General features: G+C 41.0%; 1 protein-coding gene across 1 annotated transcript; it reads right to left on the minus strand.

The window, feature by feature from the left end:
• On the minus strand, nucleotides 1-26735 carry ETFA (electron transfer flavoprotein subunit alpha). Its single transcript, XM_069866929.1, has 12 exons — nucleotides 26666-26735; nucleotides 21599-21748; nucleotides 19965-20046; nucleotides 19782-19864; nucleotides 18286-18385; nucleotides 17055-17165; nucleotides 15776-15877; nucleotides 14904-14972; nucleotides 13806-13888; nucleotides 4315-4380; nucleotides 918-998; nucleotides 1-103 (listed from the first exon to the last, which is right to left on the minus strand). The coding sequence occupies exons 1-12, from the start codon at nucleotides 26693-26695 to the stop codon at nucleotides 65-67; spliced, it is 996 nt and encodes a 331-aa protein (XP_069723030.1). The 5' UTR covers nucleotides 26696-26735; the 3' UTR covers nucleotides 1-64.
• Nucleotides 26736-27173: the final 438 nt, after the last annotated feature.

A 27173-nucleotide genomic window follows, 5' to 3' on the forward strand; every position in this document is an offset into this window, starting at 1 on the left:
TCTTTCCAGAACAGTCCTTTATTTACCCTCACCCCCTCTGCGGTGCAGGGTCCAGCACAAGCGCTCACTTCTTCTTCAGGAGCTCCGTCATCTCCGGCACCGCCTGTGAACACCAGCAGCAGGGTAGGGCTCCCGCCCTCCGACCCCCAAACTCTCCCTGTGCAGCCCCCACCACCCCCCTCCCTGCCCCCCCCCACGCACACCACTCCAGGGGCTGTGGGTCACCCCAGCTCACAGCACTCCCCACTTTTCTCCTGCCGAATAAAGCCTCTTAATTATTTAAGAGGCTACATTTCCATTAGGTGGAAATAATGCATTCGTACAAAATTTATTAAGGAAATTGTCTACATGGTGTTTCTTCAGAATGTGACTTTGTCTCGGGCTTATGAAAGGGCCCGGGCTCAGGGCTGAGCCAGCGGGCAGGGGCTCAGGAACAGCATTAAGTGCTGGCAGCGTTTCTGCCCGCGCCAAGCTCCGAGCTCCTGCCGCTCACACGTGTGGCTGCGCTCATGCGAGCTGGCGGCACTTGGGCACAGGCTGCTCCCAGCTCCATCATTCCCAGAGAACTGCACCTGCCTCCTGGGCAGCGGTAAGGCAGCTGCCCAGGCAAAAATAAGAACTGCTGCTGCAGCCTAAACACAGCGCCAGCTCGGTACTTTCATACTTTATGAAGCTTAAAAACACATGGAAGCACCCAGGGGCAGTTCTGTCTCACAAGGGTTCACGTTCAGGAAACAAAAAGAGGCAGGCTACCTGCGACACCCCCAGCACCCACAATAACTTGCAGGGGCTGAATTTTGAGAAGGAAAATAATCAAATCATAAAACAAATTCTTTAACACAACAACCCAAAGTAAACACAGACATCTTTAACATTTACAAGATGATATTATCCCATGCCTCCAAGTTTAGCCTCACCTGAAATAAGTCTGCCACCAGTCCATAGTCGGCCACCTGGAAAATTGGAGCTTCTGGGTCCTTGTTAATAGCAACAATGGTCTGCAAGCAACAGTAAAGCATAATGTGAATATATAGATCTTCATTGTCATTTAGGGCTGGATTGCAGAGACATGGGCTGCAGCCAGGAAACAGGCTAACCTCTCCAAGCCCTAGAAGCAGAAGATACACTCAGAGCATTTTACACACAAAAACAAACAGCCCCAGGCCTCCCTTCCCTGTTCACCACCTACACCAGGGTTATCCTTCCCTGCTGAAAAGAGCCTAGAGAAAAATTACTGCAGAAGAGACTCTTATCTGCCATTCTACACCACACCATTGCAGAAAAAAACATGGAGGGAGCATTTAAAACCCGTGCAATGAAGCTGTGCCTGAAGGCCTCTGCGCATACTATGCGATATTTATCATTTAGTTTGTAACACAGTAGAAAAACACACACACAAAAGGTCCAGACAAACGTCTCTGCTTGACCTCTGCCATACAAGTAAACCTGTGACAACTTCTGGCAAAGTAAGTGTGGGTGTCCCCAAAGCCTGCAGCAGGGTGGGGAGCGAGCCCTACAGCAGGGGGGGTCTGGCCCACAGCACCCCGACGCAGCCTTTCCACCTCAGCACTGCCCGTGGCAACTCCTCAGCAGAGCTACCTGCCATGCCCTGGTAGCCACAGAGCACGTCTGTTTCCCCTCACCTGAACACACCTGTCTGACGGAATCCATGGCTCAGTATCGCACCCCTAGTGCAGCAACTCAAAGACACAAGTTTGCAAACCCTGTGGGCTTAGGCACACAGAAGTGTTTTCCCTCACAGGTCACCTGTACCTGTCCCTCAGTCTGCAGCAGGAGCACAGCACGCAGGTGAGGGCACAGCTACAGCAGAGCTGCCCTCTCAACAACTCACAGGCAAGAACCTGCCAAGTGGCCCAGTAATACCTTTCCCAAAGTTTTATTGTTTTTATTTCAGTTACCCATTTGCAAACACAGAACTTCACTGATAATTCCACAGCACAGGAAGCCAACTCCAGGCCATGACACCTGAGGAAACTAGCTCAGTGGGGACTGCAGCTGTGCTCTGAGGCCCTACCGCACTTCCCAGAAGCCAACACTGAGGGTAAACCAAGGCCAGCAGCTGGCGAAACCTGGGGCTGCCAGCTCTCTCCTTATGAGAAAAACAGTTAACACAGTTGCTTGAAAACCTGCCTTAAGCTTTAGTTTGGCAGCCTCGTCCTTCCCATCTCTGTTAGCTGGAGTAACTTTTTAATAAGATCTGGTTCTCTATCTCATCACTACATCAGACTTTCACACAGCACAAAGGAAAAATATCACCTTGCTCACCACAGAACGTGCAAGTTAAACCTCTTAGGAAGAAAAGAGAGCATAACTACCTCATGAGGGAATTAAATACAAGGGAAGAAAGCAACGAGGATTTTCCAGGTATCCCCCAAAGCTGCATTTTCTACCTTTCTATAAGAGGACAAATAAATTAGATGCTTCATGTGGTCAAAAGCATCCAACTACTTTGGAAAAGGTATCCTGGTGTGTATAAGTTCAGAACACCAGACAACTCACAGTGCTGAGGGAGCAATGGGGAAAACTCCAGAGAGTTCCCATGGCTGCATAAATCCTTACGTTTGTGAAAACTGGATCTTTTCAGTAACTACAACACCTATATGCTTTGGCTGAAAGTAGAGCAGAACACATTTCAAATACAACTAAGTACAACTAAATTTTACAATACGCAGATTTGTTTACACTAGAGAAACTATGATATATGGGAGAAATTAAACTGTTAAATATATGTCTTATTAACAACTTTCATCTGTCCTTATTCCCTGTAAAAGAACATCTCAAAGTATCAAACACGGCACTGGAAAAGCCAAAAAAACCCAAAAGTTTTGCTGCTACAGTACAGGACAATATTGCTGCTCAATATTTTTATATCAAAGGGAAATCTGGCACTTACAGGTTCCCAGTAGTGCTGGTAGTCTGAACCAAGATAAGGCAGGAGTACATACAAACAGGGTTGCACTGAGTTTGAAGCAGCTTTAAATACGCAGTTCTCAGTCAATGGCCAATACTAATCCCACCCACCATCCTTCTCCATCCACCAAAGCACAGTTGGAGACCAAACACCTTGAAACAAAGACACTCTTGACACTGTGGCCTATCAGCTCCTAGAGGAGCCTAAAGGGAGCCGAGGATGGCTGTGGCACTACTGCCTCACCGACCGTCCCACTGTCTCCCTACTGCTGCACTGGGAGTAGAAGAGCCTATGGCAACACTATCCCACTAGGACCAGGGAGAACACACGGCTACAGATACTGTGGTCCACCCTTTTCTACAGCGACCTTCATCCCTCCCCATTCTTCAACCTTCATTTTTGGTTGTTGTTTTCCCCACTGTTTTGCCTAACACACAGCGCAAGCCCCCAGTTTTTAAAGGCTGAAGCACCAAAAGGGTGTTGTACGCAAATCCTGCTAACAGGATTTTCCTCAAAAATATTTAAACAGCATATGCAAAGGCAACTCAGAAAAAAGAAAACACAGATCCATCCTACTACACAGGCTGGCTCGTGAGGACAATTCCATTACACAACTCGCTAGTCTGTCACGGCTTACACATAAGACAAACATAAGGATCTGCCTGTAAAGTTCTGTCACTCATTTCTGCAGCCTTATAAGCTATTCAGTGTTCTTGGTTTGGTTTCTGCCAGAAAGCACAAGGTCATCCCCTGGAAACAAACAAACATATACACGTCCTGTTTTGACAGGCAAGGCAGAGCAACCCACGCTATTTGATGCTTGGCATTTGACTGTACAATTCTGCAGGTAATCCTGCTCCTCTTTCCAGACATTGCACTGTGGACCAAACCGGCAGTTCCAATTTCAAATTCTTTGCTTTGGCAACTAATGAGTTAAACCTTTTAAAGGTTTACTGCCATTTTATAATAGGTTTCCATTTGAATGGCTAAATACAGGAATGTCAGAGACATCTTTTACTTTATGGAATAGTAAGTTCATAATTCAAATCACACATTGTTATGCATGAATTGATATGTCGTACTCGGAAATAAACGCAAATGGAACTATTTTATAGAATTCAGGCATTTGTGTTTTGTTTTTAAATAAACAAAGTCAATAACCTGCTTCTATTTAACTTTGGGTGTAGTGCAATGATTTCTCTACTGCATTAGATCTTCTGCCCCACACATTCTTTTTGACAAAGCATGCTTTACAGAAGCAAACTGGCAATTTTAACATCAAAAAAAAATTGGAAAGCTGGCTAAAGTGCTGAGGTAAAAGCAAGAAAGTCAACCCATTTCCTTGCACAAAAATCTTTCCCTGGGCATCCATCTTTACATACCTTGCTGTCTTTCATCCCTGCCAAGTGTTGGATTGCTCCAGATATTCCCACAGCAATATAAAGTTCCTGGAAGAACAAAAATGAGACATTTTTGGTACCAAATGACAGTTTCAGGAAGCTCTCATACACCTTACACATCAGTGACGTGCGGTACTTTTTACGTTACATTTCAACATTGAAGACAGCTGATGACTTGTTCCCTTCCCCACTTGGGGATGCAATGTAACTGTAAGAACAATCTCACAGGAGCACCCGGCAAAGACAAATGGGAGTGGGAGGAAGATCTGCCTGAAACCCCAGCAACTGCTCTGTCAGAGGACAGGGCAGCGTTACTCACAACCCTGGAGATCCCCAATGCAAACATGAAGCAAGACAATGTACAAACAGATAATGCAGTCACCTAAAGAGAAAACCTAGACTTTCTAGTTTGGATCCTTTAAATAAGACAGAACACACAAAGCTAAAATTCAAGTGGTTAAACCATTAACAAGTTTCCTACACAGCAGGATACAACATTTCAGGCACTAAAGGGGGCTAGCATCCTTATCCACTTGTAGCAATAGCTTCTGTTATCTACCCCAACCCTCAATGTTATCTGCTCTCAAGGTTCTTCTCCCCCGTTCATGGTGAACTCTGACACAGGATGAATACAGAAGTGCTGTCCAGGTAGGCACCATCAGGCAGATCTTTACACCTTGGGGCTCCCAATCTAGCAGCTCCAAAGAGACTTATATTCAAAATAGATAGGCTGCAATCTATCCAAAACCAAGTACATTTTCAGCTCCGCGATGGTTTTCGCACCCACTGCCACAAGTCCAAGTAGCTTTCAAATCTGTACTGTTTAGCTACCTAATTTTACAGAAAAAAAAAAAAACCCCAAAACCAAAAAAAAACAAAACCAAGAAAGTACTTGACACCAGCTCATTCAATAAGAGGAAACTGCCACTCACAAAACTAGCTGGGGGCTGACTTGTCAAAACCAATTAAAAGGTGTATTTGTACATGCTCAGAAAAGATGCAATCTCCAATACTAACAGACTCTCTTTTAGAAGTACCAGGGTTAGTTCATATGTAAGAACGTACAAATCTAATTCAGGAAATTATTTTTGTGGCCAGGGAGGGTAGGAGAGTCAAAAAAACCTTACCCCTGGGCAACTGAAGATGCACATTACAGTTAAGTGGCTTTTAACATGACAGAATGAAGCACAGCTGTGGAAAATGCACAGACCTACAGGAGAGGCTGGCAAATGAAGGTGCTCAAATACACAGCCCATGCAGACTGCATCTTCCATAACAGCCTGATAGTTATTGTGTCCATTAATGAAAAAAAGATGACTGCTTTCTACAGATAGAGATTCCACCTATTGCACTGGGTTTTAAACAGGAGAAAATAAATAAAATTTATGAAGCTTTTCTACAAAAGCTGTCTCCTGTACAAACTGATAGGGAGAGAAAAGAGCGCAGGAACAGAGCAATTCCTATTAAAAAGGCCTGCTTTGAAGTGAAAAACTGAATCTAGTCTATGTATTTCCCCAAAAACACACAGCTGCTGAAGACACTCAAAACTGTCTTACCCTCCATAGCTTTTTTCCCGAGTGCATTGCTATTAGAGGTCAATCCATTTTAACTACAGCTGCAATGTAATACAATACACGCGTGTAAGAACTCATGGTAAAAATGCAATATTTTAATTACACCAAATAAGAGAACAGATGTTACAGGAGAAATTATTCTAACATCACACAGTCTTTAATACAAGCTATTTTAAAAACACATTACTGTAATTTGATTTTTTGAGAGCAATTCATTAAGTGCCCGTCATCCAGACTACCGGATTCTCTTATCAGTCTGTTTAACATCAGGCAGTCCAGTCTTTGGAATGAATCCAGCTACCCAGGAGCCAGATGCCTATGTATATATTCCATTAAAATATCTAGGAAAGACAAGGATATTTCATTAAAAGGACATTTGTAAATCACCAGGCTTGTCTAAAAAGCCTTTGTTATGCATCTAAGCCATGCGCTTCAAGGTTGTGCCCTCTTGACTCCCTGGCTAAGATAACCAATCCAGTCAGCAGGCTGTCACGCTTACAGCAGATCCCCTCAGTTGTGCTCTCATACAAAGAAACATGGGATAGCATGTTTTCTATCAAGAGTTCCATACAGTAAATTAGATTTCACTGCTTAAATTTTAGTTTAAATCTATTCTATAATTTAGTAGGAGGGAAACAAAGGATCCACAAGTTCTGAATGATAAAGATTCATGACTGCTCTCCAAGGAGCTCTCTCTAAGGGGAGAGCTCACCTGGTCATCCCAACTAAGAAATTTGGATCTCTAAGTTGTTTTCAGGGTAGTAATCTTGTTTTTAACGTTTACTCTGAAATCATTAACTTCTATCATAGATTTTGCTGAGTCCTGTCATTTCTGCTGTGTTCAAAGTCCAAACTGTAGCCCCAAGCACTATCAAGTGAGTAAGGGAGGAAAGCAGACTGGTACCACAGAGCAGTGCCGCTTCCAATTGTGTCATGCCACGTGCCTGACGCTGCAGCAGAGAACACATTAAGGTCTGGAAGATGATCTTGGTTCTTCAGAGCTCATCTACATAGAAGACCTATGCCAAGGCACAAAACTGCACGAATCGGAGCCTGGATCACACCTCAGGTGCCAGCAAGATGGTTTTACAACAACTTCAAGTTCCTGATTTCTGGATCCCTGGAAACTGCTCCAATCCCAACTTACATATTAGCATCTACAACAAGTCCATGAGACTTCACATGCACAAATTTTCACAACTGGCTCCAGAACGCACACAGCCAATTCCAGGCTGTTTGCATAATGTCACAGGAGTGCTACATGTGGATCATTAGAATAGTCAACATTATCAACACACTTACTTCCCTTGTGCACACTAATTTTTCCCATTATTTACAGAATAACTAGCAGCATACAATATTCCTTCATTTTTACTAGTAAGAATATTTAAAAATGCTTAGGCTGCCTTGGGGCAGTTAAGGTATGTTTGCCTAAGTGAAACACAACAACAGTTTCTAGCTGAAACTCCCCATGCCTTTGAAGGCTGCTGTGCATCTTCCACAGGTGCAGCACAGGATGAGGTAGTTACTTTGCAAGCATGCTGTCAGCTACTATTGATTTTTATGCCAACTTTTGAATTACACTGAAAACCTTCCATGTACATCCATTTATCATCCTACCAGCAGCATGCTTTTAAACAGGCTACTTTAATAAACTCCTCTGGCACACACACTCCTTTTAAAGGCAGCTCAGGTATTTTATTTTCTTTGCAAGAGCGAAAGGACAAGGATATTAGAAAGAAATCTTTGTAATGAAAATTGCTTCATACAAGAGATTCCTTCCAATTACAAGCTATTAACTCAATAAAATGTTTTCTGGGTTGACACTAGTTCATATATATTCCACTGTATATCAAACAATTGCCTGGTATGTACTACTTCAACGTGGTTGTTATGTTCCATTCAAGAAGCACACATTACTAAACTATATCCCCAACTACAGCTTCTTTTTTACTTTAAGAACCTTTGATCAGCCAAGCTATGTAATTACTCTTAAGCGTGGGTAGGGTGTCTGCTGGAGTGCAGGGCCATACAGCAATTTTTCGTCTCTCTCTAGGGAAAAGCACATCAATTGCTTTCAGCTAAATGCACTCACATATGAATATTTTAGTACAATTTAATGTTTCTGCACCAATCCCAAAGGAGCAGAGCATCAATTTGTGAACATAGTTTTCTCAGAGTTAAAAGCTACACTGGATAATGCAGGATGAAAGGGGTTGTCAATCCTTAGCTTTTTAGCAAGTCAGAGAAAGGTAGTCTGTAAATTCAGTCCCAGCTGCATACACGCAGCTCTCTGAAGTTTGCCGCTATAAAGCTACTTTTCAACAATAGTGAATTATCAGAGGAGATATTCCAAAACCAATTTTCCAAGCACGGTCAGTTTTCCCAGCGCTATTCCCACCTGCCAGCTACCCAACCAGCCTCAACCATTCATACAATGGAAAAAGCACCTGCTGGTCTGTTATTGACCCAACAAAGGTAATGTACAAATAACACATTCCTACAAAGAAGCTGGGTGAAAGCAGGAGAAATTAAGCAAAGTATCATGTGTTCAAACACAGAAACTTTGGTATAGCGATATTCTATCATATGTGTAACATATTAGGAAGTAATGAAGATCTTACCCTTCATAAGCAAGGAGGAGAACATTCTTAAAGTGAGTACAATTAAAGTGACAGGAGTAACAGTCATCATGAATCTAAGGGAATTAATTAATTAATTCTGTTAGTAATTTAGGTAAGAGCCAGAGAATAAAAAGGACTAGAAATAGTGGAATAAAATATCCCATGTTTCACTTTCCCTACACTTCCCAGGATATGAGTGAAGAGAAATAAACCTTACCAGGTACGCTAACAAGCAAATGATCCCTAAGAAAGTGATGCGAAGTAACACCGAGGAAGAGTTAACATCCACTTACTACACAAAGAAACCATGAGTCACTTGTGTATTCTAAAGAGAGCAAGACCAGTATTTGATTACTTTGCCATTGAACACAAAGAAATACAAAATGCAGGAACAACGTAAATAATGCGATACTGTCTGTCTTCCTTCCTGCTACTTCCAAAGCAATATGACTGCTAAGTGCTAGAAAGCCACTCACTGCAGTAAAAGGGACCACCTAGCAAAATACAAGCTCAGAAAGCATCCTATCCTCTTGCAAGGAAAGGGGAGTAACAGGTATTCCACTGCTCTGTGGAAAACCATTATGTGCCTTCATGTATCTCTCTGCCAGGAAATGCCTTCTTGCCATTCAGCTTTCCTTTTCCTGCTTTTAATTTCATCTCATTCCTGCATTTTCCACCTAATGTAACACTAAATTGTGCCAGTTCTTCCACAGCTTTGGTGCCTTTCAACTGAACCAACATACCACTTGAAGCTGCACCTCTAACACACCTCTTTTCCCCTCATTACTGTCAATTCCCAGCAGTCATAAATCTGCCTCCCTTTTGAAGTTCCTGCAAAGCATTACATCCAGAGACATATTCTGGTATGAAACTGAAGCTTAAGCACTGAACCTAAGCCAGTCAGCAAGTTTACTCCTGGTGATCATATTGAACTACACTGAATCCCCACCTGCCTTTCCCACCTGAGGTTTCTCAGCACATGCAAACTTCCAAATGTATCTGCCTTCTGTGCAATCATATCACATTTCTAGCACAATCAACTAATCCAGTGTCAATTACTACTATATCAAGTATCTCCTAACTCCTGCCCTCCTGAGTTTTCCACCTTCATCTTCTGTCACCTGCTTAGAAAAGTATTTTGTGCCCAATGTTGAAAGTAATAAGACAGTAACAAATGAACACCTCAAAAAGGAGTTTTCTTTGATTTTGTGAACAAGATAAAAAGAACTGGGAAGATTTTCACTGTGAAAACTAATGTCCTTGACTATTTGAAATTTCTTATCCAAAAACAGGAGTTACTTGGGCAAGGGTAGGGGGCTGGTGTGATTTGTGCAGGGATTTTAATATTTTCTAACTGAATCTACGTAACAGTAGGCATTCATGGGAAGGATATTTTTATCCAAAACTAACTTGAACATCCTTACAAGGGCTTTTTTCTTAATCAAAACCTACACACAGTGCTTAAACAGAGAGCAGACTTTCATTTTCTGCAGAACACCTGCGTATAAGAAACAGTGGAAAACAACTGGCTTCTAATTTAAAAAAAAAATACACTCCTAAAATGGTTGTCACTGCTTAAAAAACATTGAATACACTAAGTTACCTTTTTTAGTTAGGAAGATAACATTTTGTATTTGAATATATTCACTTCTGCCTAAAAATCTCCTTCCTTCCATCTAATCAAATAATACAAGTCAGCTGTCTCTTTGATAAGAGAGAATGTTCAAGCAGAAGCTGCAATCGCCTGAAATCAACAGGTTAAAAAAAAACGTTACGACAAGAAACAAAAATAATACACCCAGTATCTTAAGATAAGCCGGAATAAAATTATACAAAAAACCACAGTCTTAGAAACTGAAGCCAGTCACCGAATTACTGAAGGACCAACCAAAACTACCCTCCCCTCACCAAACCCACAGCAAACAGCACATGGATCTTTTAGGTTACAACCTTCTTAGCCAGTGATCAGCACAGAACACTCCCCAGCATTCATACAGAAAAAGCAGCAGTAGGAAGCACCTCCCCTCTTCCCAAGCTTGTAACTCGCTCTTCTCCCTCTGTGGTCTCAAAACTGACCCAATTCCAGAGTCCTTTAAAAACAGAGCATTCCAATCCCCCACTGAGGCTGGGCGAGAGCCTATTAATAGAAGAGTAAGAGCACATGCAACAATACTTTCCCATCAGAAACCAACAGCTGCACAAAAGAGCAAGCACATCTCGAACTCCAACAGTTTCTTGTATCCAAGATTTTTCCCTCACTTAAAACCTACACATCCAGGAGGGCACGCATAGTGTCAATGGGAGTTCAAAACTACACACAACTCGCATCTCAGCTTTTCCAGGTAAAACATCATGAGCTCTCCCTGAACTACTGGTATCAAGCACACCTCACAGGACAAGAGAGCAAGTCATCTCCTACAGGGCTGTTAAAATAGCATAGTATAACCCTGACCTGGTCAAAGAAATTCCACTCTACTCCTCCTTTAAGTGAGTCTATCTTCCACTACACAGAGTAAGTTTCTAGCTAGATTACCAAAAAGACTGTGAAGTATAATTAGGAATACAAACTTAAGAATTTGAAGCTTTAAACTGTCTCATATTTAAGAAGCTTACCCAGCACAATGGAAAATTATTTCCTTTAGTCAGCAGCTCAGAGGGCTTAGCACCAATCCAGCTTGCGCTTTCATTACAATTGAACTATTTTCTATCCTCCTCAGCCACTGTACACTGTCCCTGCACGTATTTTAAGATTCAGAAGGAATATTTGAACAGTTTGAAAGAAGGGACATAATTTTCAGTACTCTACATAACTCACTAAATAGATATTTTGTTAAGAAGGAAGATGAGAGGGAAATGCATCAACCTGCTGACAATAAGATGTAGCACCATGCAACCGCGCCAGTTAGGCTGGTCAATTGACAATTGTTGGATGTTCAGTACTGACTAATGGCTATTTTAACAATCCTCTAGAACTTGACAACAATTACACTGATGTGATGCTATGATGTGGCTGTATGTTCTGACCATCACATGTCACTATGAGCTATGGCAAGTTATAGCACTACGCCTTCATCCAACCCCAGCCTCTTTTGTTTCAACATAACTGTTTACATACTCTAGCCTCTAGAAAGAATGTTCATTGTTGAACCAAGACATGCAAATCAGAGCTGTCTTCAAATCACCATCTCCCACTTCCTTAATGGCCATTTGGGCAGTAAAGAACTAAGGATGGTCAGTGTCATCTCATGCCCTTTCAAAATACACAGTTAAATGACACTCGGCTTACTCCCTCGTTTCCAAAGGTTTGGGTACATGACAACCAGCTGAAGAGTGCGTCTTTATGACAACCAACCAGGCCTCCTTTGGAACCTGCAATTTCCATATACATGGCAGTTGCACTTACCGAACGAGTGTTAATTAGCTGGCTGACACCTATAGCGGTAATATGTTGGACCTTATGTCTACGGTATGATTAAAAGAAAGCACATTCTATTAAAATACAAATGAGCCCTTAGCAAATGAGTAGTAAACCGGGGGCTACAGTTGTCCTGCACTATGTCTGAAACAAACACAATTTCATACTAGGCACAAAAGACAGACATCACCAGGAAGAAGATTTATGGTTGCATTTATAACCTGTAACATCTCACGGTTTCCAGATGCTAATACCAGTGCTTCCAAGATTTTGGAAGGACACAATATGCAACAAAATGGACCTTAAGTCTTATCAATAGGTCTATTTCTCAGGAGCTGTTTTTTGTAGCAGTTAGTTATCATACAGATTTACAGGTTAAACATGAGCATGCGCAGAAACAACTCCACTTAGCCCTACAGGGCTATCATCAGGCGGCCTCTGGTAAGGACTTAAATGAAAAAAAAAAATCTACAGCTCAAGACAAGAACTCAGAAGCATAAGGTAGTACCTTGTTCAAGAAAACCTAGTAAGCAGAACTGACAGACTCCAAGAATCGTAAGTTTCTGTCTGATATCTTTTAAAGTACCACTCTATCCTGATGGATATATTATTGGAAAAATAACGGTCATGGTTTTAAGTTCTCAAACTTGCACCTCTTATTGGTACAAAGGCAGAACATTTCAGACCCCATCAAGGCTTTAGACATGTACAGCTTTTTAGTATTATTTAAATTATTACTGTTTGGCAAATGAAGGCTTTGAAATATGACAAGTTTCTCACTAAGTTCCAGCTCACTCTCCCCCTTCTGGTCTCATTAAACCATTAACAAGTAAAAAGTTGCTCTTTGGTGCCTTCTGTTACCATATATGCGCCAAGAGAACTCCTGACCAAAAGACTAAATGTTTACTCCATTATGTAGCTCAAAGCATACGCCTGATGGATTTCCATACTGATTCATGCTCTCAGTCACAATTCCCTACTCATGTCCGTGATCACCACATCCAGTATGTGCCAGCGCACATTCTACCCAGAACCACATGAGCTACATTTGTACCTTCTTATTTACTCATTTGGCCTTCTTATATGCTCATCTGGCCTTCTTATATGCTCATTTAGGCTTTCTGTCTGCCACTTTGCCCAGGTCACAAGGAACAATGGAAGTAGTCCTAGACTTCCACATGATGGAAAGGCCTTCCTAGATCCCAAAAGACACAGAGAGAGAGACTGGTGCCCTGTGGTATCAGGATGCATAGCAGAAAACATGTGCAGCAGGTCATTTCCCAATGTTAAACCCCTCGTTAGAGTATGCCCTTCTTGGTGTTTCACTCTACAGCATCAAATCTGTAGACTATTTCTATCTGAAGTTTTTGCATTTTCATCCCACAAAAATTTTGCTTAGAATGTAATGCAATAATCCTGTTACAGTTACCAAAACTTAAAAAAAAAAAAATCACCTTTAAAAAACAAAACCAAAACCCCACTTCCTAGAGATCAATACGCATACCAGTATAATTTCAAGCATATGTTGGCAATGGCACCTTTTAGCATAGCAACAATGTCCATTAGAAAACTAAAATAGGTTCAGCACAGGCATCTAAGAAAAAATACAGCATGCAAGGCCTCTGACAGGGCTGTCAGCAGAATACTTCTACTTCTGATTGACCCAGAGGATTCACATCCCAGCTCGCTGCAGCAGTTCTGCAAACGCATGGTCAAGTGGCAACATCACACTAGGCACACTAAGATTTTTCCCGTTAGGCTCGGTACTAAGACTTAGCTCATTCCTAAGCATTAGCTTTGAAGGAAAACGTGTGCTAGAAAGCATCACAGCTCTTTCATAAAAGACATCTCCATACTTACTGGTGCTACTATTTTGCCCGTCTGTCCAACTTGCATGTCATTAGGAACAAAGCCAGCATCGACAGCTGCACGGGAAGCTCCAACTAGTTGAAAGAAAATATTTCCAGTGTTTTGGTTTTTTTAAATATCAGCGAGTCAAATCTGTATCACCATAAAAGCACATGTATTGTACTGAACAGTCCCACACTCTAAGGGCACGTATTTAGAAACTCCCCTCTTAAGAGCTCTTATATTAATCCCTCTCTGTACCACTGGCTGAAACTTCCAAATACTTAGTGCTAATGCACTTCATAAGCAACAGGAAATCCTCACTCTCTGCACCAAAGGGCCATATATTTAAACCCAAGGATTTCAGTCTGGCATATTTCCATTATTTTCTCCTGTCGCTTTCTCAAAAGAGAATTTTCCCATAAATGCCTTCCCATTATGTTCCTTCAAGTTTGAGTAGAACACATGTGCCATCTCATATTGCTGTGGAGCTCAAAAGTCAGGCACAGTAAAGAAAAATATCAAAGCAAACTTGGAAACGCCACATCAACATTTAGTGAAACCACCAACTTAAAACCGAAATCATTCATGTGGAACTATAAATTTATTACATGTGAAATCTAAAATTAACGTAGCTACAGTGTGAATGCAAACAGTTCCTCCTCCTCCTCACCAATCTCTACTTAAAGTGTTTTGCTGAAACACTGTTCATGGTCCCTTTTCTCCTGTTCATGCAAAAACATGGCAAAAAGACAGTGCCACTCAAACTACAAGTGTGGAAGGGATTCTGTAGAGGAAGAGCATATAAGGATGTATAAAGGAAACATCAGCTCTTCCAAGTGAATTTACACAACTTCATTTTTTGTTTATGAGCTTGTGTTCTGGAGCTTGCAAAAGAACAGTGAAGGTTATAGTTTAGTATTTTGCTTCATACGCAGGTATTTAAATAGACAGCTGACCACAAGGACAAGACAAAACGATCCAAACTAATAGGATTTTAAAAATTTACTTGATAGAGACATGAAAATAAGAGATTTAAGAACACTATTTTTAATTTGACTTTTTCAAATATAATAACCACAGCTAAAAAAAAGGAAGGAAAAAGTTTACCTGCAGCATTCAACTGATCTGCAAGATCATATAACAACTTGAAATTCTCACCACTCTTCAAGCCTCTCCCTTAAAAGTTCAGAACAAAAAAAAAAAAAAAAGAAAAACATAATATGCTGTACATTTTTTATTGCCTACATAAGCTCATAGGCTTTCAGTATGAGCATATGAAGGCACAAATACATGTTTGCATAATGTATTTTTGGCTCTATTAATAAACAGCATGTAATATTTGGAGATTTAGCTTTTCTCTGTTGTGATTAATATTATTCCAGATGTATAAACCAACATCAGTCTGTCTAGTTTACTTCCTGCCTATCGCACCATCAGGGCCATGCTCTGAAATCAGAGAAACACCTTTTTTTAAACTAATTTGTGCTCCCTCTGCTGGCTTTAGGTACAAAAATTTGCAGTGGGATACCTAAGGAATAAATTTTTAGCCACAGGCACACAGGAAAAAAAAACCACAGTCCATCACTTCATACCTGAAGGGCAAAACACAAACAATGATTTTTAAAAATCATTAAAGCCATTATGTAATAACCTTCAGGCTGCCTGTAACAATTAGCAGTAATTTCAAACATGACAGATTCGAATGTAAAAACACTTCATACTGCTATAATTTTCAAGGGACTCACCAAATACGACAGTAATCAAAAAAAGCCTGCTAATATACATTAAACTCATGGTTTGCCCCTTCATGAAACATACATGCTGGGTGCGTTCCCACTGGCCCCTATGTTGTATTTCAGAATTACATCATAGTGGTTCTTTAATGTATCACATTACAGTGTTCCACTATAAATACTATTTATTCAAGATGCACCATCACTTAAATGCAACACGACATTGTTTTAATATCATCTACTTACCACCCGATACAACCACTTTCGCACTAGTAAGCTCTGGTCGATCGCTTTTTGTCAACTTCTGCTCAATCCATTCAGATAGACCAAGAGGCGGTGGAGGGGTCACTGCATTCATCAGATGGAGAACAACATCCACAAGAAAAAGGATGAAGCGTATATTTCCAATCTTTTATACCCATATTTAAACTTGATGCAAAAATTCATTCTGTAATCAACTACCACAAGCTTTTAACTGCTATCGCTCTATGGCTCTGAATTACAAGCCTCTCTCGTTATTTGTGCTTAAATAACCTACAATACAAGCTGCACTGAAATGAAGGTCTGTTGTGCAAATAATACATTGATATAAACCCAACAAAAGCGTGGTTCTCATTAAGAAAGGCAATCAAGCCCACTAACTAGTGCAACGATAGTTCAATGGTAGTGCAATGCTACTCTCAGGAAACAAATGCTACTTGATGCTTAACATCCACAGATGTTAGGAAAAATAGGATGGTTCAGGAGCAGGTACTAAGCCACCCAGAAAAATATGAGGACTGGGACACTCGCACAGCACATGACTAACGATTGCTGGATTTACAACACAGTCATAAAAAGGCCACAGCGTGATCAAACACCAGAACAGGTTGCTCCATCTGTGGAGACAACTCAAAACCTGACTGGACACAGTCCTGAGCAACCTGCTCCAGGGGGCTGAACGAAGGGATCTGAAGAGACCACTTCCAACCCCAACCGTTTTGTGATTCTGTGACTGGATTTCTCCTTTATCAAAGTTACACTGGTTATATTGAAAAAAATAAACTAATTAAGTTAAAACTGATCTAAAACAAACTGAGTGTTCTCCAATCAATATAAACTGTCACTAATTTAGCTAGACACTGTAATGACCTATGTGAATTGAAACACTGAAAATGAAACTAAAACTGTGGATAGCCAGCCACTTTTAATTTTTGCTCAATCTTGTTTTGAAAGCCAGTTTGGCTATTCAAACAGCTGCAACTTTAAATCAGGAAGTTTCAGGATTGCAGTGGCAGAATTTTAAACAGCGAGTGACACAGGCACAAAATCTTCATTTCTGGTCAAAGAAAAGGTAGCAAATGAGCAGTTAATCTGTATCTTCCCTTGTCAAAAATCACTAAAACGTGCAAGTACCCATACTAAAAGCACCACACTAAGATTACAACAATCAGTTTGTTCTGAAGCAGTTCCACAAAACAGCGCTGTGCAGTGAGAAAACTACCTGGAATATACAAAACAACAAAATACTAGAACAAATACTCACACTTCTCTAAACTGGCACTACCACCACTTGTTGGTGCGGCCTCAAAAGAAGTTCCCCGCACAGTAAATACTTTAATCGCTTCATCACATTGCACAGTGCAAAGAATATTTCCTAAAAGAAAAAGATCACATTGCATTTTTAAAGATCTCAGACATACTATACTTCTCAAAAACAAACAATATCAGTATCAGAAGCACATTAGCAGTTCTACTAGAACAGGCAACACTTAAAAGTTACTGCCCAAAACTGCAGCTTTAGATGACTAAAACTAGAAATGCAGGCACTTAATAAAAGCAGATAACAAACATTTTAATTTCCCTTATGAGAACAAATCCACTATTTTTAAAGGATACAGAGTATCCAAATCATCTCTTAAAAATGAGCTTTTACATTTCAGAAGAGGGGAAAAAAACCCAAACTTTGTATGTGTCATTCTTAGACTTTGAGAGTGTCTAAAATTCAAAGTAGATCTTTTATCCTGGGGCACGAATTCAGAACAGAAGAAAATGAGGCCTGCCCTAAATATCTGCGGGATTGTGTTTCTCTCAATAATCTGTTATAAAAGGTATTTATTTCACACTGGAGGCTGCAGGGAACACTAAGAGAAAAATACTGCAACACCAGCTATTGAAAAACAAAGTCATGTTGGAACTGTGTATTACTGAGAAACAACTTAAAAGGGCATCAAACCACATTCTGGTAACGTAACTCAAAATGTAATGCCACACTGGTACACGTGGTACAATCTTGCATAGTAAAATTAAGACAGACAAACTAATGAGCTCATAGGTAAATTAAAACACAGTGTCAGACAAGCATTAGAGAAACAAGACTGAAATTGCAAATTAGGTCAATTAAATATTATAAATAACGAGTTCAATGTCTTCATAATTAGAAAAAATAACCCTCTGGTCATATGAAATAAAGCTGGACAGTTAATGTCTTGCGTTTTACAAAATCTGATCAGATGTACATTAACAAAGAAGTGCAGCATGTGCAAAGATTACCAAAGTCCAAAGTAAAGCGACAGGCCAGGTTTGTACTGGGACTACCACAGTTGCTGGGATTACTTGCATCCCCACACAAACAACAGCACGTCCATTCCAGGTTTCATTTTTAGGATCCACAGCAATTCAGACTATAAAATGAAAATTCCTATCACATTCCAAGTTTCTAACACTGGGATTATGTAGAGGAGTTACCATTGCACAAATACATTGTGATCACGCACCTGCATAGATAGTTCTCACAAAAGTGTCTGGTGACTTAATTTCAATGATGTCAGAAACGGGGGCCACATCAAGTTTGCCAGCCACTCTGGGAATAAGATTCTAGAAGTTAAAGATGAAAAGTTAGCAGAGGAAATGCCAAGTGGTCAGTAAAAAAATGCCCGCTGTCCCAATTTTAACCTCATATCATGCTCTCTATAAGTAAAAAAGTACATACAACTAATATGTTTCTGTAGGGCTACACACGTAGCTTTAGCACCCAAATAAAATCCCATTATTGTAGCAACAACAGACATTTTGTTACTTACCGTAAGTAAACCCTTAATTCAACATCTTAAATTAGGAGGCTTATTTGCTTCAACAGTTTAAAAGTGGAAATAAATGCAATTTACTCAGAAAACTGACAATTATGGATTGCTGAGATCTTCACACTTAAAAGAGGGGAGAGGGGAAAAAAAAGGCACTTTTGAAAGCTGATTACCAAAGACAACGGAAAAAATACCCTGCACTCTCCGCCCAAAAGCCAAAAAAAATTTTTAAATTAATATTAAAATAAGTTCTCCCACTCTGAAATTGACTCTATAAAATTACTTAGCACCTTTAGGAATGGGAAGGAGGATAAGAGCAACATAAATTATGAAGAAATTAGTGACAGCAAAAGTTTTGCTTGCTTTTTGTCCCTCTCCTAATCAAGCAGAACAATCTTTATTCACATTAAGTACCTGAAAATGGAAGCTTTACAGCAAAAGCTATTATCCTTTACCAAGGCACTGCAGATCAAAAGTAAAAAATAACAAACCCGTTAGACTTAAGGTATGTAAAGGTTTGTCTTGGGAAAATTACAAGTCCATGGACTGCTACAGAAAGTAGTCGGATGGAATGCTGACTTCATTACTCATTCCTCATCAGAAACATTTTGGATGTATCTTTTTCCTCTAATTTAGCTGCACCACCACACTGATCAGATTGTTAGCAATGACACTCTCCACATACTTAAAAAGTGCACTCCTTAATAAACAAGTTTTGAAAAATTGTATTTTCATTAAAAAAAACATCTTGGCTAGGCCTTAGATCTGTGTTATTTATACATGTTTACAGCCATTTCAATGCGCATCTACGATGCAACATCCCTCACCAAAAAAATTTGCTTCCAATAGGTCTGCACACTTTCACTTCAACATGAAAATCATACATTTTTTCATCTCATTTTACTGTACTTTTCACTGCCATTTCCAGATCACTTAATCTATTTTGTGTTATTGTAGTTTGCCCTGTGCACATAGAACCAGCTGATTACCAGGGGATCTTTCAAGTCAGCCCGTATAAACTGACAGGAATCAGTGTTTCTAACTAATGACCTTGTAAGCAAGCAACTGTGACATTTTTTGAAAGCTTTAAACTGCCCACAGCTGACCTCTCTCAGGCACTTGATCCATAGTCACATACTACGTCTGTCTCTTTTCTACAAGAAATCTTTTATGCACTTGGATCTACTTACCTTTCCAAAGGCAGATGCTCCAGCACAAATGTGGGTGTAATTAAATTTTTTATGAGTTTCCAAAATCAAGGGAGTCAGCTCCTCTGAGGATAAAAATGCATTGCTCAAAATTTACAAGTATTGTATTTTCAACCGCAAATATAAATGCCATTTCTTTTGTCAATAGGTAAGAACAACTCTTACCTGCTAGAAAACCCTTGTATACATCGTGCTGAGCCACCAAAACTTTTGCAACACCCTGCACTTTGCAGACTTCTTGTGCTACCTATGATTATAAATGAATTATTAGTTTGTATTGTAACAAGGATCACAAATACCGAGAGTTCCTGCCGCAAAAAGCTCACAGCCTACAGATCAGTTAAAATGCACACAAAAATCAGAATGAATCCAAAGGACTAAAATACAGAGCTTCCAACTCACAGCACAGTATCTTATGGGATAATAACAATTCATTTCCTAAGAAAACTACAAAGCAAGTCCTGTGTGCAGGATCACTCAACGATCTCCAGATTTACTACAGCAGCTGATAACTTGAGGATTACCACTCAGTATTCTGACAGAACCATCAAGAAACAAATCCTACTTTCTTTTAAATCGGCCAGTATAGAATAGGAGGCAGATAGAAACATACAGCACTGTTATTGTCTTTGTCCAAATTTTAGGAGCAATTTTTTGCAGCTGACTGATGTGATGTATATTTTCAATTCTATATTTATGCTTTTTTTTTTTCCTTTAAATTTGCAGAAGTTTTAAATGATAAAAGGGTTGTTGCAGATCAGAGAGAAGAGGACTGGCAGCAGTGTCTGGAGACCACATGCACCACTCCAGAACTTGTGCAGTTACTGAGTTTGCAAAATACGAGTTTACCCTCAAAATCAGTTTACCCAGGAAATAACAAAAAAACGTCATAATAGCTGCCACGGAATACCTGTTTGAGTAACCAGCTCTTTTGTCCTCTCAATACAGATTCTTACAAAGAAATGTTAAAAAAAAAAACAACCCCAAACCTTCATTTTTTTGCTAAGTACTTTTTCCCCAGCATGACTCACATTGCAAAAAGACACTGTGTATTTAGCATTTAAAAAAAAAAAAATCAAACGAAACATTCCCATTTTTCATACTACCTATGGCTTTCAGAACAATGATTCATCAACAATAGCCTAGTATGAAAAGCAGCAGAATTAATGATTTTTACTTTCACTGTTGACACAAGAGTACGTTTTGCTGGAATAGAAGTGCCACTAATGCACCAACTACATTGTCTCTAGATTTTGCACATAAAATTGGACTAGCAATACAACAGCTAACATACAAGAAATGTTTGTTTAGACATAAGCTAAGTGATAAAGTCAAGAAGCATTAATTTCAGAATTTTAGGTTGCAAGCACACTCTCGCTATGCTGCTAGTAGTTTCACTACTAAGAGCAGAACCCGTTTGTCACTGTGCCGTTTCATTGCTGCTGGTTTCCATCTGAACACTGCATGCTTCTTTCCGAGTTCTTAGCACTGCAATATTTGTCTTTCCAACTTTGCAAGGAAGTATTGTTTTAAAAGCTAATTGGCCTTTAGACCTAGAAAAATTTGCTTGCTTAAGCTTATAGCATCTGACATTGATATTCTCCCTTGTGAAATGAAACCTATACACATATTTTGACTGCAGAAGTGAAGCAGTTCAAGTGCAGGACGTTTCCGGCAGACTGGCAGCTCCTGGCACAGTTCCTTTTCTCTACAGATTATTTTTCAGGCTGACCAATATGTACCAAGTTATCATTTCACTGCATTCATTATTTCACACAGAGGAAAACTGTATTTCCTACCTTGTCACAGCTGGTACCAGCTACTAAGCAAGAAACTTCACCTCCAAGACGTTTTGCCGCAGTGATAGTGTTTAGTGTAATGGGCGTCAGTGTCTCATTGTTGTGTTCCGCTATGACCAATGTACTCTGAGATCTCCGCAGCAGAGATGCCTTGAAAGAAAAAGACAGAGGAGTTTGATACTTAGCATTTAAGTAAAAAGCTTGACCGCTTGGTCTACTACTACAATTTAATGGTCCTTAAATAAGAATTTCAATGAATTTACCATCCACACCCAGACCTTAACTCCTTCAGCAAAAAATGCAAGAAAAAAAGAAATCAGAAAAAAAAGGGCAAAGAATTGCCAAGAAACCAAAGTAAAGTATTCTAAGACTCTCTGCTCTAATTTTCAGATGAACCTGGAAAAATCATTATTTCTCCAAGTCTAATACTAGGGCAAGGAAAGGTCTGAGGTAGGAATGGGAATATTATCCTTCAAGTCTACGTCTATCCTAAGCCTAAACTGAGATTTATCATCAATATAACATGGAACACAGGGAACACAAAATAGATTCGATATTATGACCACAGCACAAATGCTAAGACAATGCTAACAACCGCACAGCCAAACACTACTTTTTAAAACATATTCTGACCCCGTCTCCCCTCACACCAAACAGGCACTTATGCATCACTCAAACTAGAAAAAAAGCTTCAGAACATCTGTACTTGGGTACAGACATGGGCGACACAAAGCCTCCCAACATGCTCCGACATCACGTGGAGAAAGCAAATCCTGAGGACTGCTCTCAAGCTGATCACAGAGTGAAAATATAAATACAAAGGAAAATTTTTTGCAGAATCAGGACAGTAATTTGTAATTTCAATTAAGATTCTTGTAAAAGCACTCTGCATTTCATTTTTCATGCTTAAGGTTACTTGTTAAGATTAAAGAGTCTAAGATAGTTTCAAGCCTATTGCCGGTAACAAAATATTTATTGCCAAATAGATCAGACACTGCATTTTTGATTATGTTTCAAACATAATTTGCAATAGAAGTTAGGAGATTTTAGTCATTATTTGAAGAATAAATCCATGCTTTTGTGGCAAAAAGCCCACTTTTCCAATGATTTACAGTCGCGTTGCAGGGTAAAGTAGACCGTGCTCTTGAAAGGTTCTGAAGTTTTCAAGTTTCCAAAGGGAGCTGCAAACTCTTTAAAGATTTCTTTAATAAGAGTCTGCCTTGGCTCTAAACAGCATGAATTTTAAACACATACTTAATTCTGACTGTATTATGATCTCTTCCCTAAATAAGCACTGCAGCACCAGAAGAGCTCTAGATCATTCTGCCAAACCATTCTAGGATAGACTGAGAAATACATTTTTAGCCAAAAAGAACAAGAGCAGTGGATGTTGGTTGAGCAGACTGGACAGTACAGCATTAAACAGGTATTACTTGTAACCTGATAATCCAAGAAGGTCCCTTTACACCTACATGCATGGCATTTCTGAACAAAGATGAGACCAGGTTTAAAATAAATTAAAAGTCACATTCTAGATCTTGGGTAAAAATCCTGGATGACAAACAAGATTCTCACACGAGTCTGAATTTTAATATACCAACACACATAAAACTGCATTTTTTAAATAAAACAAAAGCAAACACCACCTGACTTTTGTTTGTTCTAATAAATATTCTGCAGTAAAACCAAGGGTAATTCACCCAGTCACACAAAATTCCAAAAAGTGAGAATCTGCAGTGAGTCAATGAAGAGGACAGGTAGTTTTTGTGATGATGAACAGCACACAAGCAGACTCAGCACTTCCTAAATACCTATTCGCACTGCTTATAAACCACAAACTGTTTAGGTATTAACAGCTGGAAAATCCCCAACAAAAGTGCTGTAAATCCTTGCTGGTAAGCAGACAAGATCAAGGCCTCTACAGCCACTAGATGAGAGCCAACTGCCTGCACCCTTGCTCCAAGGACACTTGTAACACAGGAATTGTGAAATCGGCTGGATGTAACATACGTGGCAGACTCGGGAACAACAGAATGGACAGCTAAAAAGCCTGTCTAGAAATGCAAGAGTTTCAGCGGCCCCACACTCCAAACACGCACAAACATGGAAGAGGCTGCTGGAAACTTCACCCTGGAAGTCAAAGGTTGCCTCCCAACCTCTTCTGAGGAACTGCTGGAAGTTTTGGGAACTAAACTGAAATCAGAATTCACATAGCAAAAGCATCTAACAACTGGATCCACAAAGGCATCTCTAGAGCCAATTTTCTTGGCTATAAAAACAAACCGGCCAGAAATTTAAAGTCTAGAACTGTTTAACAGGAATTAGGCATCTCACAGAGACCCATTACCACTGGGCAAAATTCCCAAGAACTGACTACAGGAACTAGGGTATTACTGAAGATAATGCCTACATTCCCATACAACAAAACAATGCCGAATTCTATTAAGATACAGTCTTGCAATTGCACAACTTAAATGAAAAAAAAAAAAAAATCTGGGAAGCTCAGGGAAAAGAGGGAGCTCTGGCAACGAAGCTGACGCTTCCCCCCAGAAACCACGTACAAATCTGGCTACAAAAGAGGTAAAAGCAACAGCTAGATAACACTAACTAAAAAGAACATTAAAACACCTGAACTGAAAAGGAACTATAACTGCAGAGAAGAAAGAAAACACAAACCCAAAAAAAAAACCAGCAAAAGAAATAAAGTAAACACTTATAGACAGGATTTACTTAGGAATCATAATAAAGAATTAAAATTAAAAAGGAATTGATTCAGCAACAGAAAGATGTAATACAGAAGAAACTTCTCCAGAAATATCCCATGCAAAACATTAAAAGAAAATTCAAAGCAGCCCAGCTGTCTTGAAATACATTCAACACTACTGGAAGCAAACTCAAGATGAACGAACACGTTAAAGAAGTTAAGTCTATCAATGACCACTGAAGGATATATACAAAGTACTCCCCAAGTCTAGAAATGCAGCCCAGTACTTTCTGTGCAAGGAGCGTTTCAGGCCACTAAACCTATTTATCACAACTCAGGCTAAAAAAAAAGGCTTCCTAAGAACACGTCTATTTCATTTAAACCAACTCTAAAACATGGCTTGCCTCAAAAAAAATTCCCAACACATACTGCAAAAGCAAATGCAACTTTTACTCTATGTGGACTCTGAAAACCACAACAGAACCCTGAAGAATTACACAAAGTAAAAGTTTTCTTAAGAAAGAGAAGAGCCACTCTTGCTGGTGTTTTTGAAGGAACTCAAGACTAGAAGCAAGGGAAACCAAGAGAAGAGTTTGTGGCTTGGAACAACCAAGATGAACACTGCTTCCCTCCACAAATATCCTTAGGATAAATTCTAACTTCAGCACAGGATGAATGACAGCTGGATACAAAATTAAAGGCACTGGTATTATATCCACCTATCATCACCTTAGCCCCAAACTGCTGTGTAAAGTCACATAAGAAGAGAAAAATAACAACCCAACAAAGCGAACAGGCAAAAAGGCAGACACTTCTGACAAAAACTATAAAGAAGATAGAATGTTAGAGGAATATATTGTCTGTATGTCGCCTTATAAAGGTAGGAATGTGTGACCTCCAAAATCTTCCAGTTAAGAAGGGAAGTGACCTGAAGAGCTCACAGAGACATGCTCTGTGAGATCCCAGGCAACCACATCTATGTTATTTCTGACATGTCTGTCTAGGTTATTTTTAGTGTCCCAACAATGGAGAGTCCGAGGCAGCCTATTCCAAAAAGTTACTATCTTTCAAGTAGAAAAGCTGTCTTAATGTCTATCTGAACTCTCTGTACCCATCTTAAACAGCTTTCTTGCCCTTTAAGCCAACTGTTATTATCCTACCATTCACGGACCAGTAAAAAGACTTAAACTCACCTCTGCACCAATTTTTTGTGTACTTGCTGTCCCATATTCCTTCTCAGCCCTCCCAGATATGCAACTACAACTTTTCTTTGTTGCTCACACTTTACAGGTCTCTTGCATCCTGTTTTTCTCTAGACTTTATGCCCTCTTGAGCTTCACCAGCCCTGAATTGGAGTTGGCTTTGATTCTCGTACAGACTACATTGCTACCCACACGCCAAAGGTACATGCAATGTTTAATAACTTTATTTGATAAATCTATGAGTTTAAACACGTATGGCTGAAAAACACAGAGCTGATCTCCTGTTTCCAGGATGTGAAACCAAACTGTGCAGTGATCACGAGAGTAAAGTATTATTTACACAGCAGTACCGTATGTTCTGGGAGCTCAGGAGAACAAGACCTTTCCTCTAGAAAGCCTACAGCTTAACAATAACCGAAAGGCATCTGCGATTTCAACCCCCCCACGGCAGGGGGGGTTGAAACTAGATGATCTTTAAGGTCCCTTCCAACGCAAACTACTCTATGACTCTTTTATTCTATGATTTTTAGCTTAACTAAGTCATAATTGCCCCAATCTACGCTCGCTCTTAAGTCACTCTTAGCACCCGGAATGGATTAGCATATCTATAATTTCTATTTTAAAGCAGTACAGAACCGTACCTAAAAAGCGTCGGAGAGGTCAAAAACTAATTTTGCGACATTTCAAGCTCTTTTCGAAGGGGCGTTTACACACAGCTGTAGCGGAAGGAGCCGAATCAAACAGGTATTCGGGGACGCCTCATCAATCACCTGCTCCAGCTAACCTTGAGTTCACCTCCTCGTTAAATTTGGTAACGACGAGGTCACCGGGACGCGCGGGGCCGGGGAGCGCAAGGGCAAAACGGCGCGGCGACACCTGTTTCGTTCACACCGGGCCCGCAGCCCCCGGACAACGAACGCGAGGGACCCTTCGCTGTGGAGAAAGCGCTGCCGGGGGCCCCGGAGCGAGCCAGGGCCCGGCGCCGCCCCTCACACGGCCCGGCGGCCCCGCGCGGGGCAGCGCCGAGGCCCGCGGTAGCCGCGCCACCTGTCGCTTCCCCTTCCACCCCACGCCCCGCGGGCAGGGCCTGAGCGGCGGGGCCGGCCCCGGGCCCCGTGGCGGAGCGGAGCAGGCCCGGCCCTGCCCGCCGCCCGCACTCACCGCCCGCCTCGCCGCCACCGCCCGCAACATGGCTGCCGCGCCCCCCCCGCCGCGCGCCGCTCTCGCGAGACCCTGCGGCCGCCGCGAGCCAATGGGCGGGAAGCGCGCGCCTCCTCCCCGCCTCAGGGCGGGAAGGAGGAGCGGGGGTTGGGGGGGGCGGTGCTGCCCCGCCCAGTCCCTCAAGTCCCGGGCGCCCAGTGGGTGCTCGGGCGGTGCCGAAGCGCAGAGAGAAAGGCGCACAGTCGCTTCGACGTGCACGGCGCTTTCCCTCTCCGGCCACCAGCGTCCCGTGAACCCCGCGCGTTTCCATACGGTTAAACCCCTGGGAGGAGGGGAAGACAGCGGGGAGAGGAGCAAGGTGTGAAAGCCTGTGCTGCGAACCGCAGAATCGTTTAGGTTGGAAAAGACCTTCAGTGCCACCGAGCCCAACCCTTAACCCAACACTGCCGAGTCGCCGCTGAACCGTGTCCCACAGCGCCGCATCCACGCGGCTTTTAAACCCTTCCAG

Source organism: Phaenicophaeus curvirostris, chromosome 12 (assembly GCF_032191515.1).
Source record: "Phaenicophaeus curvirostris isolate KB17595 chromosome 12, BPBGC_Pcur_1.0, whole genome shotgun sequence".
NCBI classification, from domain to species: Eukaryota; Metazoa; Chordata; class Aves; order Cuculiformes; family Cuculidae; genus Phaenicophaeus; species Phaenicophaeus curvirostris.

What these genes read in the sequence shown, in the direction of transcription:
- ETFA (XM_069866929.1), bottom strand. Translation starts at nt 26,695, where the DNA reads ATGTTGCGGGCGGTGGCGGCGAGGCGGGCG. An exon ending in CGGTGGCGGCGAGGCGGGCG is followed by an intron (nt 21,749 to 26,665) that starts GTGAGTGCGGGC and finishes TTTTCTTTCAAG; the next exon opens with GCATCTCTGCTGCGGAGATC. An exon ending in TGGTGGCAGACTTATTTCAG is followed by an intron (nt 104 to 917) that starts GTGAGGCTAAAC and finishes TGGTGTTCACAG; the next exon opens with GCGGTGCCGGAGATGACGGA.